The sequence below is a fragment of the Mauremys mutica genome, chromosome 3 (genome assembly GCF_020497125.1).
Source record: "Mauremys mutica isolate MM-2020 ecotype Southern chromosome 3, ASM2049712v1, whole genome shotgun sequence".
NCBI classification, from domain to species: Eukaryota; Metazoa; Chordata; order Testudines; family Geoemydidae; genus Mauremys; species Mauremys mutica.
Genome location: NC_059074.1, coordinates 141084469 through 141103542, shown reverse-complemented (window position 1 = coordinate 141103542; position 19074 = coordinate 141084469). Strand labels below are relative to the sequence as shown.

Here is a 19074-nt window from a genome sequence, read left to right as displayed (position 1 = left end):
ATATTTTACAGATTATACAGATTATATTTTACTAGACTGCCCATAGCAGACAGAACATTTATTTTAGTAATTATGGCTTTGAAATTTGGTTTCTTGTCTAAATCTTCTTTGAGTGATGGTCCCTGCGTGTGTTCCACCTGTGGATACGCATGCATACCATGTGCCTGAGTCTGGAATTTTTTGCAAGCCATGGCCATTGGTCCGCACATATGTCATAGTTCTCCTTGAGCTCCAAACCAAGGGCATAAAACGTGGTGCACGCTGATGCCTTTCTAGTTCCTTCTTACTGCCGCATGGTCTGAGTTAGAATCTTCAGGGTCCTCAGCTTCTTTATTGACTGCATTATTGCTGTAATATATTGTATATAGCTAATTTTAGTAGTTTTCATAGTATAGTTAGAGAGGGGTTTTCCCCATTTTCTTCCCCACCCAGGGACTCCCCTCCTCTTCCCCCTGAGAAGTCTGGGATTATGCCCAGGGTTCAAAAACTGTTTCCTGCCCTCGCTCCTTTTGGGTAAGCAACGAACATCAACACTCCCTTTACTGCCTGGGTGAGGCTCGTATTTCTGCCAAGTGCAACATCTGCTGCTCTTTTCCCCCCAGAACTTGTGAGGGTAGAGAACTGAAACTCAGAAAATGTCTCATGGAGAAGGCTATGAGGCCCCAATCAGATCCAGGCCAGGGCCCGCCCTGCACATCAGTCTCTCCAAGTGGGTAGCACCCCTCTGAGCACGATCTCGGGAATGGAGGTAACACTGTTAAGCCTCAGGAGAAGGCTTCAAATGAGAGCAAAGGGCATTCTCATAGACATAAGGACAAGCCGTCTTCATCTAAAATGGCTCCAAAGAGAGAGGCTCCCTCCCTGAATTCGTCAAAGTTGGGAGAGGTACATGCATGGGTGCTAAGGGCTTAGACCTGAGTAAATCTTCTTGACAGGAGGAGGAGATGCACAGGGGTATGGATCTGACGGTTCTGACATTGGCTCCAACGGTGAAGGCTCAAGATAAGCAGTCCCTGATGCTCTCTTTCAACCACCACAGTGCCCAGGGAAGCTCTGGCTTTGCCAGCTCCACCAATGGACTCTTCTTGTACCCCAGGGCAGTCAGAGACCTATATCTTCCTGGTGGACGTCTTCTTCCTTATCCATATATGCACCTTCTATTGGGACCATCTCTATTCAAGGATGTTGATACACTAGAGCAGTGGTCTCCAAACTTTTTTTATCATGCACCCCTATCAGTAAAAAAATTTTGAGCACGCATCCCCTGCCGTGCCACCCCAAGCCAAAAAAATAAAAAAAGCCGCTCAGACGCCTGCCCGAACTGCTGAAGGGCAAAAAAAAAAAGAAAAAAAAAAGCCTCCCGAACTGCTCCGGCGGCGCTCCTCCTGCCACGCACCCCGAAGGATCCTCTTGCGCACTCCACTTTGGAGACCACTGCACTAGAGGAAGAGACTAACCGTATCCCACCTGCCAGCCTTGAGGAGCAACCATCTGTATCATTGGTTCAGCCAGAGCGAAGGGATCCGGCTTTCTCTTCAGATGAGTCTGAGTCCCTGTAGGAGTCTGCAGCATCACACAGAAGTGGCACAAGACAGGAGCCCCAGAAGATCAGGATTCTGGCCACCGACCAGGTATGATTGGCCAAGAGACAGGTAGTACCCTATGTCATTGGGTCCTGCTCTGCCAGTTGAATGTAACAATTCTGCCCAAAGTTTTTAAACTCTCTCATCTGGTGGACAAAACTAGAGAAGCAGCAAAGAATCCTGTGGCACCTTATAGACTAACAGACGTTTTGCAGCATGAGCTTTCGTGGATGAATGCCCACTTCGTCGGATGCATGAAAGCTCATGCTGCAAAACGTCTGTTAGTCTATAAGGTGCCACAGGATTCTTTGCTGCTTTTACAGAACCAGACTAACACAGCTACCTCTCTGATACAAAACTAGAGAAGGTTCAGATAATGATTCCATTCCTCATACCAACTCCTGAGGCAGCCATTGTGACTGATGCCCCTACATGGACGATCATATAGCACAAGATGGCTGGACTCTATGGGAGTACAGAATGCATATCAATTTACTGGAACTCTGGGACGTCCATAGAGTCTGCAATGCCTTCCTCCCATTCATCATATCCAGACATATCCAAATAATGTTGGATAACATGACAACTATATGTTATATAAACAATTGTGGGAGAAAGATCTCTCCATCTGTGGCAGTCATCCTCTGGAATTGGTGCATCAGCCATCACATAACCCTATGAGCAGCATGTTAATTGTGGTGGGGGGGAACCTTCCCAGAAAACTGCATGAGCAGACATTTTTCTGCAAGTCACGAATTGGAGATTCACAATTCGGTTCTCACCAATGTATCCACCCCAGGAGGAAGGTCAGCCTGGGACCTTTTTGCCTTGTGGGAGAACAGGAAACTTCTTTAGTACTGTTCCAGAGCAGTCCTGGGCTAGGGCTCAACAGGAGATGCCCTTTGCTTTGCTCTGCCACGCATTCTTTTTTTATCTCTCTGATGCCATGTTTTGGAGTTCCTTTTTCACCTGATCCCAGTCTCCCCTAATACTTGTCTGGGGAGTCCATAGGGTTCACCCTCAGATTTAATCTACTTCTCCAGCATGGTACTAATTTCTTCATATTTAAATCTTTCAAACCTTCCAATGCCATTTCCCTTAATGGCAGGTTGTGACCCTCATGCTAAGGGGTGTATACGTTACCTGCTCCAGATGAGTGGATATGAGTCCTGGTACCAGTAGGTTGAAGTAGACTGACACCTTATCTGCTCAGGAATATATTAAGGTGGATTCTAAGACCTTATCCCCTCTGTTCCCAAGAACTCAGCTTGACTCTGAACTCTTCACTGAGGTTTCTTTATTGGCATACAATCAAACTACACTTGAGTTGATTAGGCTTACATGGCACAGCACACATTCAGAATTACACAGAAACCTCCTTCCTTTATATATATTTGCACATTACATTACATTCACTGTACATTGCATCACAAAGTTTAAAATTGGCTTGGTTACTTTTCAGGAGCCAATCCCTGTACAGCATTCTCTGTTCATGTGCTGTCTTTGTTCAGCTTTATTCTTTACCTCACCTTTATGCTCCTGATTTCTCTTGTGCATTGTTACCTTGTTCTTAGTATATGGTTCCCCCTCTTATCTTAGACAGATAGTCTGTCTGTCAGTGTACTGACCCATTTACTTATTTTAGCACAAACATTCCATTTTCAGCCTGCTGATCTAGTTACCTCCCTAATCCTGTCTTCCAAGAAATGAGACTGCCCCCATGTTTATTTACTCATGTCAGGCCTACACAAAGGATGCTAGAAAGACATCTCAACTATTTGTTTCCATAGCAGGAGAATTAAGGGTTCAGGTTATATCGATGCAGAGACTTTCAAAATAGATCTTGGATTGTATTGCCCTTTGTTACTAACTAGCTCATCATATTCCCCCACCGGAGGGTGTGAGGGCTTATTCACTAGAGAGCAAGCTACTTTGTCTGCGTCTCTGAGCAATGTATTTCCTCCTAGAGATATGTAGGGCAGTTACTTGTAGCTTTTTGCATGCCTCCATGAGACATTATGCTTTGAGCCAGTTGTCCACAGCTATGGGGACAGCAGTACTGCAGTCAGCTATCACTTCTGCATCCTTGCACCCACCCCCTCTCTGCCTACTGCTTGTCAAATACGTATAGGAACCCTCACTTGAAGAAGAAATGGAAGTTACTTACCTGTACTGGAAGTTCTTTGTGAGGTGTGGTCCCTAACTGTATTCCACTACCCACCCTCCATCCCCTCTGCTGCAAATTGTTTGAACTTGGTAAGAATGGGAAACTGGAGAGGTGTGGGACCATTCCACCTTTTATGCCCTGGGTTCAGTGCACGAGGAGAGCTAAAGGGGATGTGCGGGTCAACAGACACTGCTTGCAAAAAAATTCCAGACTTGGGCACATGATGCATATGCATATCCATGTGTGGAATACAGATAGCAACCACGCATCTTGAAGAACTTCCAGTTACAGGTAAGTGACCTTGGTTTTTTATTTGAAAATATGGGGAAATGTGTGTGAGATTAAGAGGCAGTAATTCCATTCCATTCCAATCAAAATTGCACCACTTAACTGAGAAATGAAAAAAGATGCCTGGAGCAAACTTGAATTAAACCATCTGCCAAAGTCCAGCCAATTGTATCTGATCTATTGGTTTAGGAATTCCATAAGGGAGAGCTGGGTTCTGCAGTGACCAAGGACACTTTCTTTCCTCCTGCTGGTTAGGAACCGATGTTCTTGTGTGTGCTAGAGTTTGTTTCAGCTGAAGCTATTTAACTCAGTCTCTTGCAATTGGGAAAAAAAAGTGGTGCAATATTGACTGACTGATAGAGACATCTTTAGAGATATGAAATGGAGTGGTAAAAATAGTGAGTCATATTAATCTTTGGTGTAACTCCACTACATTCAAGATCATCTCTTCATTCAGTCATGAAGTCAGTGAAGCTACACCAGAGACTGATTCAGTGTCATGTTTTTAAGTTGAAATGGGAAAGTTCAGCCCAGATGTAAAAGGAGCATAACTCCTTTGATGTCAGTGGAGTTGCACCTATTTACACTAAGGCTAAATTTGGCCTCAGAGCAAGCCTGAGGCCATGTATCATAGGCCTCATGTCACAAAGGAGCCCTTAATACAGATGTTGGCAGAGACGTGGGTGCAAAATATACCTCTGCAGAATGCACACCCCTAATTTATAACTCTTCTATGCAGCCACGTTAGATTTACTTCAATAAATCACATATGTAACACTGTATTTCACATATGTAACTCTGCATCATTAATACAGCAAAGGCTTGTATACACCAACACTTAGTTCGTGGAAAGCTGATGTGTAAATTTACCCTGCACTAGTCTGCCGTGCACTAAGTGTCCATGTGGACCCGGCTGACACACTAAAAGTTCTGTAGTGTGCTTTGACCTACCCCACTTGGAAATGGGAGTAGATTAAAGTGTTCTACTACAGAATTTTTAGGACACAGCAGTTGGGTCCACACAGACACTTCGTGTGCGGGAGGCTACTGCAGTTTAGATTTACACCCCATCTTGCTGCAAGCGAAATGTTTGTGTAGACAAACCCTAACAAATTATAACAGTCTAGTAGTTTAAATATAACCATTCCACAGCTAATGATGGGTGAACTAGAGGTTCATTTGAGCATTTACAAAGTTTAGCTGCTTTATCCCAACTTCTTTGGTCTGGAAATCTCACGAGACCAGACTTTCTTGAACATATTCTAGCAGGTCCTGATTTCAGCACAGCTCAAAATACTGCAAGAACAGCTTTTCTAGTGCTATTTTGGGCCTCTCACCTTTAGTCTATGACAAAGGGCTCAATCATGCATTTTTTGTACATTCAAAACTCCCAGTGAAGCCATCGAAGGCTGTGTGCATTGAAAGCAGGATGAGATTCAGAGGCTCTGATTCAACAGTGCATTTAAGCCTATGCTTAACTTTAAGCATGTGGATAGACCTATTGAAGTTAATTTTTAATTTGATGTTTCATCTTCCTTTGTCAAATAAGCAGAGACAGTAAAAAAGCAAATATCCTGCATTACAAAATAGATATGTATTTTAACATTTAGAGTTTTTATTTATTATAATATTAGCAAATGTACTGTGGTTTAGTTTGTTAAACAAACAAACTTAGTAATATGAGACCTGACTACAGCATCTACTATTAAATCCCTGCTACCAATTGAGAATAGCCTACCATGTTCTGTGTCAATTATAAACTGTGTGGATTAGCCAGGTTTTGCTGCCTTTCATTTGTACCTTTTTGTTTTTGTGCATTAAAGAGCAAAACATTTATTACTTCATGCCGGATGGTGGGTTAAAATTTATCCCACTGTGACGCTCCAGTTTATTGCTGCAGTCATTTAAAGTCAGAACTTAAACTCAACTGACCTTACCATTCCAATGTACCCTTTAATGATTCTTCAAGGAAGAGCTCCTTGTGCATGTCATCAGAACTATATCATTGTGGTCCTATAAGGGTCATGTAGAAACACAAACAGAATTTAGTTCTGCTAGTGCAGGGGTAGGCAACCTATGGCACGGGTGCCAAAGGTGGCATGCGAGCTGATTTTCAGTGGCACTCACACTGCCTGGGTCCTGGCCACTGGTCCGGAGGGCTCTGCATTTTAATGTAATTTTAAATGAAGCTTCTTAAACATTTTAAAAACCTTATTTACTTTCCATACAACAATAGTTTAGTTATATATTATAGACTTATATAGAAAGAGACCTTCTAAAAATGTTAAAATGTATTACTGGCACGCGAAACTTTAAATTAGAGTGAATAAATGAAGACTCGGCACCCCACGTCTGAAAGGTTGCCGACCCCTGTGCTAGTGTTTCTAAACTGATCTCCAGAACAAATTAATTCTAATTTATTTATTTTTTTCCTCTATTCTAGAACATCTCATTACAGCTGAGATCCAAAATGCCATGGGCTAAATTCTGCTATCAGGGTTTGAGTGATCTGCTTTCCCTAACACCATTGCAAATCTGGAGTATAAACTGGTAAAAGTGAGATCAGAATTGGGGCACAATCTCTATTCTTCAGCGGAGTATCTCCAGATTTACAAAAGAATAATCAAGAGCAGAATCTCGCTCAGTATATCGCTGGAATGAGGCCTCCTAATCCATCAGAGACTTTCCCATATGTTGTCAAATCATGTATAATCTTCCTGGCTCTTTAGTAGATTTCCAATATTCCAGGAACAAAAATTCTTATAGAGCATTCTGCAAGGTGCATCTTTGAAACTGTTGTTAGAAGATTCTTTTTGAGGCAAGAAATTGATATATGAAGAAGTCAACCCTTTGTATCCTATGGCTTAAGAGAGGAAAACATAAAAGATTACAGTACAGTTACTGTTAAATTATTAGGTGTTTGTATTGCAAAAGACATCCTCTCATGATCAGGACGTCTAATGCCAGGCATGGTACAAACACATAGTAAGAGACAGTCCCTGCTCTGCAGATCTTACAATCTAATATATCACATACCTATCTTGTATGCATTTTAGTTTTCAAGTTGTCTGAGCTCTGCTTACATGTAGGCCATATAACCATTATGTGGAAATCAATATGGTCAACTGGTAGATTGAGAAATTAAGGGGAGAAAGCTTTCTTTGCTCTGAAGAAATGTCTTTTGAATTTCTCCCTAATTAAGTTGACTTCACTGTCTCATGGTGTGATGAAAAAGCTTTCTCACTTTGTCTGCAGTTTGGACTTCCTCCTATATTTGATGCATACTTTCTTTATACCCATTCTCCAAATGTAAGATTTGTTAGCTAGAACCCCTGGGTGGCCTACACTGTCTAAATTGGAAGTGGGAGAGCTCCTGATGTTCACTCAAAGGGACTGCATATGGAGTAATGTGTGTTGTCCTTGGATTACTATGGCTAACTAAAAAAACCCACAAAGGCTGAAAACCAATACAGTTGTTAGTGTGTGTGCACACACTCTCAACAGCATGATCAAGAAAGCCCCAAGAAACAATGTCTCCTGTAGTAATTAGTGAGGGTTTGCTTTGTTGTTTTTATCCACAGTAGGTGTTGATCAGTAACTGTTGCCTCGCTTCCTCTCTCAACAGGCTGCTCAACTGTGCTGCTTCCGCAGCAGCATGTGGATTTACCAAGTAGAGCTATTGTCTAGGCTTTACAAAAGTCTGGAAATCCTGAGGAGTTTTTGTGAGCTGGAGTTTTCTTCAAATGCTGTGTAATGAAATTCATTCTTGGTTTCATTGCTTGAGAGAGACAAGCATGATAAACTTGCCTAGCCCTTGTCTTTGCCATCTTCTCTTGTAGTGAATATTTAGGCAGAATTCTAAATGATAGGTGCTGATATTTACCTTTGATTTGTGGGATCGCCTTAAAGTTTTGTTTAATTTTAAATGTTTTTAATGTAGAGGTTTTTCCATAGACTTTTAAAATCTTTGTAACCAGGCTAAAAGACAAAAACAACCAACCAACCATAAGAGGGTCATTTGGGCTGCCTGTTTGATACCTATTAATAGCAGCAGACTGTAGATTAAAATACATGTTTGATCATCCTTAAATGAGAATTTGCCAACAGTTACCACGCAGGTGAGATTACCACAGTTTTTTTTACCCTATACTGAGACCTGGAAATAACTGTAGTATGTCTTGGCAAAGGTTAACTTTTTATTGTCACAATTGTACCTCTAGCCTACTTCGTATATGCATCTCTCCACAGTTGTCTATGCTTTCCACTCCTCCTTTTAAAGAGAGAGGAAGGATGGTCAAATGGTTTAGGTGTTAGCCTAAGACTCAGGACACCTGAGTTCAATTCTCTGCTCTACCACAGACTTCCTATGTAAGCTTGGACAAGTAATTTACTCTCTGACCTCAGTTCCTCATCTGTAAAATGGAGATAATTAATATTTGGATAGTATTTCATTAGCTGACCAGGGTTTTGTGAGGGTAAATACATCAGAGATGGTGAGGCACTCATATTGTATGGTAATGGGGACCATATAAGTACCTGAGATGGAAAGGATAGAATTGTAACTTGCCCTATATTGGGCGACTCTTGAAGGCCACTGTCACTGAGTTCCTTCCTCAGGGCACCCCCTGGACTCTGGGCTGGGCCTCTGTACTCACTTGAGCCTGTAGTCGGTGATGGCTGGGTCAGCTGCCTCCCGTGCACCCACTCGTGGCTAGGAGTGTCTCTGCGGTGCCCTGCTAACAATTTCTCCCTCAAAGGGCTTAAACAAATTCCACACACCCCTTGTGTCCATCCACAACATCCCTTCTTGGGGTCTGGGTTTATTCAGATAAAACAAACTCAAAAGTAAAACTCAGTGTCCCAAATCAAAATCCATTCTTTACCCTCTTGTCACTCCCAGGCCTTTCCTGCCTATAGTCTCAGTCCCATCTCCCGGGACACTCTGCTGGAGCCTGCTCACTCCTAGCAGTCTCTGATCACCCTACTCCCAGGCCTTCTTGCCTGGAACCTTTTCTGTTGTAGCAGGCCAACCCCAGCGCCTCCCTGCCTGGAGTCTCAGTCCCAGGAATCTCTGCTGGAGCCTGCTCATTCCTAGGAATATTTTCTCCCCCTGAACATCCCCCTTCACTGGAGGCATCTGCTGCCCTTTACAAGGAATTACCTGATTCAACCTAGGTTTGCCTCATTCTGTAACCAGGGCTGACTAGCCCCAGCCTTCCAGCCCTTAAGAGGCAAGCCACCCTGTAACACTGGATGTTCCAACTCATCAAGAGCCTCAGCCCTGAACAGCTAGCCCCTCCCTTTCCAGGGTTCTCGACAAATACAAAAGAAACACAAATGAATTGTCCCAGGGATGTGGTTCATCCCTCTGCCTTCAGAGAGTCTTTTGTTAAGTTGCGGTCAAAACTAGGCTCACAGACTGATATGGAGAAATAGTCTCCTCAAAAGATGTATCTTTCTTGAGGGAGGGGCCATCAGGGAACAGTTAGGTGAGGAGTGCTTGGCTTTAGCCAGCCCTCTCTCCCATCTGCCACCAACTTTTCTTTTTTCTATTTCATGGAGAAGCAGACTTGACTAGATGGTCTACATCAGTGGTGGGCAACCTGCGGCCCGTCAGGGTAATCCGCTGGGGGTCCGCCAGAAAATTTGTTTACATTTGCATGGTTGCCCACAGCTCCCAGTGGGTGTGGTTCACCGTTCCCGGCCAATGGGAGCTGCAGGAAACAGCGCGGGCAGCCATGCAAATGTAAACAAACTGTCTGGCAGCCTGCCAGCATATTACCCTGATGGGCCGCGTGCAGCCCACAGACCGCAGGTTGCCCACCACTGGTCTACATCCTCCACCAATTATAATTCCTAAATACCTAATGGTTTATATTTTCTTGTTCTGCCCTATGTTTTTCAGGTATTGTAACAACCCCGTTTCCCCAATATTTTTACTAAATGATGTAATGTAACTTTTGCTACCTTATGCCTTTTAAATTTCTCATAAATCTTTTCTTTTTCTTTAGCAAAGTCCTTACATACCCATAAAGGTGATCAATTGTTTCTTCTACCTTACAGTGCTCACATAGTCCATCTTTGTGTTTGTTTATTTTTGTTTAAGCCGCAATAGCCTGTAAGTACTCTAAACAAAAGCACTTCATTTTTCCTTTCCTGAGCGTGACGTATGTCATTATCCTCAACTCTAGGACACAATTCAAAAAAATCATCTTCCTCTTTTTTTGTTGATCCAGATTTTTTGTCATTCCTTTTTTAAATTGTTTTGTACTAGGCTTTTGAATTCCTGTTCACGCAAGGACATTTCTGTCTATATCCTTTCATTTCTTACAGCACTTTTAGCTCTGCTGCCAACTGTGGTGTGCTTTTCCCTTTTAAGCTCCTCCCTCCAAATCAGATCTCTCTCACTGGTGTGGCAGGGCAGTGCCATCTGCTCATTAATCCTGTTTTGGCCAGTGTGGGACTTGTACACTTCACCACAAGCACCCAGAAGCTTCAGCCAGAAGATGATACATCCCTTATGCTTTTAAGGTAGGGTAGAGAACAAGAGCATATTACACCTGTGCTCTGGGCTCTTCAGAGACTGTCACTTTGCTGCTAGGTGCAGTTCTAGGTTCTGATTAAGCCTTAAATGGTTTAGTTATCTCAGGAGTAGAGACATCTCATCATGGAACTGAGGTGGGCAGGGACTCAAAGGCAATTGGATCCTACTGTTGAGCTTATGGGTGTCAAAGGGGTCGAGCTCTCTTAAAACTCAGAATTTGCCTTGGTCATCCTCGTGCTGTTCCTTTCTTCTGACACATTATATTTCCTGTCAGTGAACATTATAGCTAAACTTGCTTTTTGTAACTACTTCTTATAACTAGTTGCCCTGAAAAAAGTATATTTCAATAGTCTTGGAGTTACCAAGTTTCTTATCAGAACTTAAACTTCCCAAAGTTCACAGTGTTTGAGTCTAGAAGCATATCTTCTTTTCACCTCGGTAAAATACATTTTTTAATGAAAATTCACAACTTGTGCATGTTTATAAAAAGAGGGGAAAGTAAAATTTGTTATTTTCACTTTGTGTGTAAACATTTTTCACCCGACACTACAAAAATAACTAGACTTATTGGGAAACAGTAAAAGCTCTCCACAAAATCTGCACTGTTCAGGAGTCAACACAGTTAATGTAAATACTTTATGATAATAATGAGTGAGATACCATAACAGATTTTCTGGAGAGAGGGAATGAATTTAGATCTACTATGAATGACCTTTTTTATTGCATAATCCAGTACAGAGAAGAAACCTGGCAATCTGTTCTTTCACTATATACCAAAGTCAAGACAATATTTTTGTAAGATATATAATTGCTACTTAACAAGGCCTAATCTTAATTCAGAAGTGTTGTCTGGTATTATATATCTAATATCAGTAGGCGAGAAGTAATTAAGATGTATGTTTTTCATAAGTGATCAGGAATGTTTGTAAGGGTTACATAAATAACAGACTAATCCATTATTATCTAAACATTAAAAGGCATACCTTACTGCATATATCTTCATTTAAATCAGATTTTATTAGACGATTCTGAAGGAGAATTTTATTTTTCCCTTTATGGTTAACACACTGGCAATTATTAATTTGTGAGTTCCAGAGGTAAAAGTCCTGCCTACTTCTGCACTGCTGCTGGAGAGCGGCAACTGCTGGCTGGGATCCCAGCTCTGGAGGTAGAGCCGCCTCCAGCAGCAGCACAGAAGTAAAGGTGGCAGGGTATGGTACTATTATGGTATCCCTTACTTCTGCACTGCTAGTGGCGAGGCACTGCCTTCAGAGCTAGGCGCCTGGCCAACAGCTGCCGCTCTATGGCTGCCCAGCTCTGAAGGCAGCGCAGAACTAAGGGTGGCAATACTGTGACCTCCCTAACATAACCTTGCAACTCCCTTTTGGGTCAGGACTCCCAATTTGAGAAACACTGGTCTCCCCTGTGAAATATGTATAGTGTAGGGTAAAAGCAAAGAGAAGACCAGATTTCATGGGAGAAGACCAGATTTCACGGCCCGTGACACATTTTTCATGGCTGTGAATTTGGTAGGGCCCTATTTATCAATATGTAACTGATGACATGACATACGTCACTTGTTATCAAAAATTAAAAAATATTTCTCCTCCTTTATTCGAAATAAAGTCAGATGGACTCTAACACAGAATTCAGATCCAGATTTGGAATACTTCAAAATGCGGCATGTTTTTGCATTCTAGTTTTTGGGTCAATACATTATAACAACAGTGGCCTCTTGCAAAATTTGGATCCAGGTTTGGATTTTGAACACCACCAAAGTTCAGATCCAGCGTTTTAGCTTGGGCCCTTCTCTAGTTGCGAGCAATTATTCCTTTTCTCATCTCAGTTCTACATCCATTTCAACCCTGAAAACTGTATGAGAGAAAAACACACTATGCAGTTGGGTATGCGATATAAAATGGAAGAAGATATTTCTCTGTTCCTGTGAGAATAATTAAAATAAGATGTCTTGTAGCTTTCCCATTTGAGTTATCCCTCCTTTCCCCACTCATGAAAATAAATGTCATGCAAGAGATCACCCATGAGGTACTCACTCTTTGTGTTTACACAGGCACAAGCCGCATTTCCCCAGTCAGTGTAGCTATTTACCTCAAAGCTGTGGTTCATTCTTGGGGCTCCACTGTTTTTCATAAACTGTTCTGTGGCAGCTTGACACAGGTCTGGTCTGAAACAGCTACACTGTATAGCCACAACAGCCACTGTTCCCCACTTTATTGTCTGTATGCTGTGCTTTGCAGGCTTCATATATTTCCCCTCCTCTGGACAGGAAAATAGGGCCTCTGCATGTGTTTAACCTCACATTTTCGCAGGATACTAATATTTCTGCTCTTAATTGACTGTAGTTTTACAGGAGAGTGTGTCCCAGATGTGATTGCTCTAAAATGAAAGAGTATCACTGTTGGGCTTGAATATCTGCAATCTAATTACCAAAATGCCTTTGCATTTTATTTTGAAAGTTTCTTTCACTTAGGTATGACATTTCTAAATGACACTGGTAATCCTGGATTTCCCCCCTTGTTTTTACAGGTGACCTGTAACTGTTTCACCATCAGTAATGGAGAAATGCAGGATGTTGGTGTTGGCCTGTATCCCAGGTACTGTGGACACTGTTTCATTCACAGGCAAAAACTCTGTGTGTGGCTTTTTATTTTTTATGTATTTATTTATTTTTATTTCTAGATAGCTAGCTAGAGGGGTCACTGAAGTAGCAGATACCATAGCTAAATAAGAAATTTAGGAAATGCAAATAAATTTCAAGAACATGAAAAACATGATTGAGTTTAAAAATATTTTTAAACTCCTAATTGCAGAGTTTTAACATAATTTAGACAGGACAGCTCTTTATACCTGAATTCTTGTTCTCATGGAGACCCTAATCTCTTCCTGGCGGGGTAAGGATAAATGTTGCCACTAAAACATGAGACTTGGGCTTCTTAAGAAAGTAGCAAGAAGCTTGGGTAAATATTTCCTTGAAAGAATAGGGTTTTTGCAGCCCACCACCTTTCTTTTTGTCACATAGAAAGGGAATATAGGATTTTAGATATGAAAATTAAGAGTAATCAAGAAAATATTATAATGACACCGTGATACTGCATGCAGTTCTGATCGCCCCATCTCAGAAAAGCTACATTAGAAATGGATAAGGTACAAATCTCAGATGTTGGTGTTCTGGATGTCCTCCTGTTGACAGCTATCTCCTTAGTGCACAGGGGCTGATGGTCAGATGAGAGCTCCCTTGCCTAGATAGGTTTCTTTGACCTCCTCAAGATTAATAGGGGCTTCTGTATGGTTCAGTGCAGGACTGGGGCCAGAAATGGTTCAGTGCAACCCTTGGCAAAGCCTTCCACCTGGTCTACGAGAACAGCTTCCATTTTGGGTGACAGAAAGGTCACTCCCATCAACACTGAATCAGCTGAGTATGATAAAGAAAGAAAGGAGCCCTGCACGGGGGGCAATCTATCATTGCTCCCTTTCATGTACAGCTTTGGAGGGGCTGTCTCTGAAGGGTTTCACATCACATAGCTGCTCCTCCCTCCCGGTGTCTCCTTCTCTGTTAGCTGGATTGGAGATCTGCTGAATGTATTTTACGCACTCCCTCTCATTCTCAACGTCCTCAGAACATTAAGGCAATGGGAAAAGAGGTGTGACCATGCAGGATCTGGCGCTCAGTGCGTCAGCTTTTTTCCTGGAGAGATCACATCCCATCTCATTTCCCCATGTCACATACCTTCTCTCAGTATCCAGTTCTCTGTGGTCCATTGGCAATGTCTGCCTGAAGGCCTAGTAGTATAAGGTGGACATTGGCAGAGAGGTTGCTGGTGGCTAAGTGGTAGATCCTCCCTATTAGCAATCAAAAAGCAAGTTATCCAAGAGCTACTTAGTATAAGAACCATCCTACTTGAATTTTCTCTGGGGATTGAACTACAGCCTTTCTGGATGTAAAATCATGAGCATCTATTGCTTGAGCTAACAGACCAGACCCATTACCTCAAAGGCAATAGCATAAACCTCTGTACACAGTCTAACTACTAGAAGGGGACACAGAGCCACATTTTGTTAATGTGAGTTTACACAAAGGTGCTGGGTTGAATTTACTTGTTAGTACGGGGACAAGGGCTGTGAGCCAAAATCCGATTCCACCCTGATGATACTGGAATTCTTTTATGAAGGGTTCAGTAGACCATCACCATGACAGGGCAAGCTTCTGCCCTGGGTGTTATGCAATTGAGAGCTGACTGGTAGAGTCACGTTCAGTGCTAAGACATCGTCACATGGGAATGCAAAACAGAGAGAGAGAAATTACTGTAAACCATCTCCTCCAATAGGGGGGGCTAAGGAGAGAAGATTTCAGTGAGGCTCTCCTCAGAGTTTCCTCCCAAATTGTTCTATGGGAGGGCATATGTGTTTGTGCATGTGTGTACTACTCCCCTCTCCCACATACCATGGAACAGGCTGCAGTGCTGCCCCACAAATCCTATGGATCCTCTGGAGGCCAGAGTATCCGAAGGGAGGTGTTGGATCCCTGATGCCTTCAGTACCACCTATAGAAATATAATACAGTTCCAGGATGTATTCCGTTTCTACCCTGAAAACTCTATGGTGGGGGAGCAATGGGAATGAAACACATTCCCTTGTCTCCAGCCTATATACTCTGCCCTGGCACACCCTTTTCCCCTCACAGGGAGCCATCACAGGGAGTAAGCAACCCCTACCTCCTGCCCCGCCCTTTCCATGCAGAACAGTGAGAAGGCGGAATGATCACATGTGCAAATCAAGGAGAGTGATCAAGGTGGGGCTCCTATTTTTAATTAATATAAATCTTCTAAACCTTCATTTTTTTCACCTAACCAACCACACTTGAATATCAGGGATTTTCCTTGTTTGATAAACAGATTGCCTGGTGCATTAGATGTAACTCAGTCAGCTCATGTTAATAATTCAGGAGATACTGGCAGTGGAGGATCCTTCTCTCTAATGTTCTCTGTTTCTCCCCCCACCCCCCGCCAGCATGTCTCTCCTGAACCACAGCTGTGACCCAAACTGTGTGATTGTTTTTGAGGGACGCCAGCTTCTACTGCGGTCTGTCCGGGAGATCCAGATTGGTGAAGAGGTAATTAACTTGTCCTCCCTTCCATCACTGACACCTGCAGCAGTGACATCTCCCTAAATAAATGCCAGACTGCAGGGCCACCAGTTTAATATTTTGATGATATATTGATGCTAGTTTCTATCACATAGCTATCAGGGAGAAGATGATAAATAGAATCATCTCTTCACACTGGCTGGGCCCCATAATCATTACGTCTCATAAATCACAGGCAGCCTTGATAAATTCTTGTTCCTCCATTCCTCCTTTAGGCACTTAATTTTGTTTGTATTTGAACGTCTTTACCCTGATGGAAATGCATGATATTTCTGGGACGATTGCAATGCTCACTAAGTCATCACAACAATAAGAGTTTGTCAGGCTGCCACCACACTGTAGCAGTAAACCTTTCGTTGGCAGTGAAAGTAGCAAGACAGGGTTTGTTTGCTTGTCGGTTTCATTAAAAATAACTTGAAGAAATCCCTTTCAAAGTGATTTATGTGTTTTGATCTAAGGAATTCTCAGCCTGTTTTTTAGTTGCCATTTGTACTACTTTTAAAATCAGTTGTGATGGCTGAAATATTTCCAGGTAAACAAATATCACACTGACTTGGTGTTGAAATTTGCTGAGTAAGGCCATTATCCTGCAAAGACTGATACATGTGCGTAACTTTATGTACATGAATAGACCCTCTGAGATCACAATACTGACCAGAATAAGTCTTTGTAGAACCAGGGCCTAGCTTCAATCCAATGCACTTATGTGTCTCGGTCTTTGGGGGATCTGAAGGGCATATAGATTCCACATTTACAATTTTGCAATATCTGATGTTTTATCGTCTTAATATTATTTTTGTTTTTTAAACAATCTCCCTCTAAACAACAATGCAATGGAGATAAGTAAAGAGTGAAAATCCTTCATAGCCATAATAATAAGATTCTTTAGGAAAATCAAGAAAAACATCTTTGCAGTACATACTTGTTTTTGCCAGGAACAATCTTTCAGGATTCAAAGTGTTTTTCTGCAGTTATCAACTGCAAACTTCAGTCAGTCTAAAATTCTTATTCAGGCCAGAAATGTATACACTTATTTTTCTTCCTTTCTTTTTCTACTGCATGCCCTTCTTACCTCTTACCAATTTACTGATGTGAGTTATTTATTACAAAAAAGAGTAGAATCAACTTTAACAAGGTCTCCACAATATGAAAGAGCAAATCCTACACTCTAAAGCTGCTTCGTTTTTCTCCATGCTTGGATTTTTTTCCAATTGAATTTCACCAAATGTTTCTTTGCACAAAATCAGCTTTTACAAAGGCATGAAGGTCACTCCATATAGCACAAAAATGGGCCTACTACAAGAACATGAATAGAATTCTGATTTCCTGATTTGTAAGACTAGTGCACTAACTCCACTATGACTTTGACCTAAGAAGCTATGATACACCAAGTCAAATTTGGAAGTGAATTCATCACTCATGGAAGCCTCTGGCCCAAAATCAGTGGTGAGATAAGTATGGTGTTTATTAGTAGCTGGTTGTAGGCTGCTCAGAAAACAGATGTAATTTGCAATGACTTTGGCAGCCACAGGAGCTTAAAAATCAATGCAGCTTACACATGTGGGAGCAGATATTGAAAAACTCTCAGCTCCCATTTAGGCATTGAAATAAAGGCCAGATTTTCAAAATAGATCAGCTCTCAATATGTTGAGCTATTTTCAGTTTCTTGATCCAGAGGCGATCCTGGCAATTAGAGGCTGATTCAGTGGACATAGTGTACTTGGACTTTCAGAAAACCTTTGACAAGGTCCCTCACTAAAGGCTCTGAAGCAAACTAAGCAGTCATGGAATAAGAGGGAAAGTCCTCTCATGGATCAGGAACTGGTTAAAAGACAGGAAACAGGTTTTTTCAGAACGGAGAGAAGTAAATAGTGGTGTTCCCCAGGGATCTGTATTGAGACCAGTACTGTTCAACATATTCATAATAGATCTGGAAAAATGGGTAAACAGTGAAGTGGCAAAGTTTCAGACAATATAAAATTGCTTAAGATAGTTAAGTTCAAAGCAGACTGCAAAAAGGTACAAAGAGATCTCACAAAACTGGGTGACTGGATAACAAAATGGCAGATTAAATTCAATGTTGATAATTGCAAAATAATGCAAATTATAATCACAAATATAATGTTAGTATATAAATCCATGGTACACCCACAGCTTGAATACTTCCTGCAGTTCTGGTCACCCCATCTCAAAAAAGATACGTTAGAAGTGGAAAAGGTACAGAGAAGAGTAACAAAAATGATTAGGGTTATGGAAGAGCTGCCATATGAGGAGAGAATAAAAAGATTGGGACTGTTCATCATGGAAAAGAGACGACTAATGGGGGATATGATAGAGGTCTATAAAATCATAAATGGTGGGGAGAAAGTGAATAAGGAATGTTATTTAACCAGTCACATAACACTAGAACTACAGGTCAACCAATGAAATTAATTGTCATGAGGTTTGAAACAAAAGGAAGCATTTTTTCACACAATGCACAGTCAACCTGTGGAACTTGTTGCCAGGGATGTTGTGAAGGCCAAAACTATAACTGGGTTCAAAAAAGAATTGGATAAATGTATGCAGGGTAGGTCCATCGATGGCTATTAACCAAGATGGTCAGATATGCAACCCCATATTCTAGGTGTCCCAAAGCCTCTTACTGCCAGCTGCTGGGACTGGACAACAGGGGATGGATCACTTGATAAATGTCCTGTTTTTTTCATTCCCTTTGAAGCATCTGACATTGGCCACTATTGGAAGACAGGATACTGGGCTAGATGGGCCATCGGGCTGACCCAGTATGGCGTTCTTATGTTCTGTGCTTGTTTTGATGCCTAAATGGGAGCTGAGTTATTTTAAAAATCTGGCCTGAAGAGGGCAGATGTGGGATAGAGGAAAAGCAACTAACATTTGTGGTAAAACAGGTGCCCCCTCATTTAACCCCAAATAGTGGACTGAGTTACATGCCAGTTAATTATGCATTCATATATGTTAGTAAAAAATGTGTATAAATGATAAAGTGATATTTGGAATGAGTATACCAAATGAATCTCATTTATACCTGGAGAGGGAAAAAGGAAAAGAAAAATAATCTATTAGAAGCATGTAGGGAAAGGTAGGGGGCTCTGCATTATTTTATACCCTCTTGTCAGTTGGTTTTGCTATTATATCTCTGCCTCTTTTGACGTTCTCTCTGGTATAACTGAGATCAGAATCTGATCCAATGGGGCAGTACAACATGCAAGTCAGGGCAGAATCTGGCCCTGTATCGGTATAAAAACTGTGCTTCCAAAATGGATTTGGGATCATATATGAGGCATTGTTTCAAGTCATGTAGCAACAA

General features: G+C 41.8%; 1 protein-coding gene across 8 annotated transcripts in view; it reads left to right on the top strand.

Moving 5' to 3' along the window:
• The window catches only part of SMYD3 (SET and MYND domain containing 3), a 642972-nt gene that overhangs the window by 509727 nt on the left and 114171 nt on the right, over nucleotides 1-19074 (top strand). For 7 of the 8 annotated variants that reach the window (XM_045009344.1, XM_045009337.1, XM_045009341.1 and 4 more), the window contains 2 exons: nucleotides 13130-13197; nucleotides 15611-15713. In XM_045009344.1, the coding sequence (XP_044865279.1) occupies nucleotides 13130-13197; nucleotides 15611-15713 (171 nt within the window). Of the gene's footprint in view, nucleotides 1-10472; nucleotides 10570-13129; nucleotides 13198-15610; nucleotides 15714-19074 lie in introns of those variants that run through there. The other variant, XM_045009339.1, reaches the window with a different exon arrangement.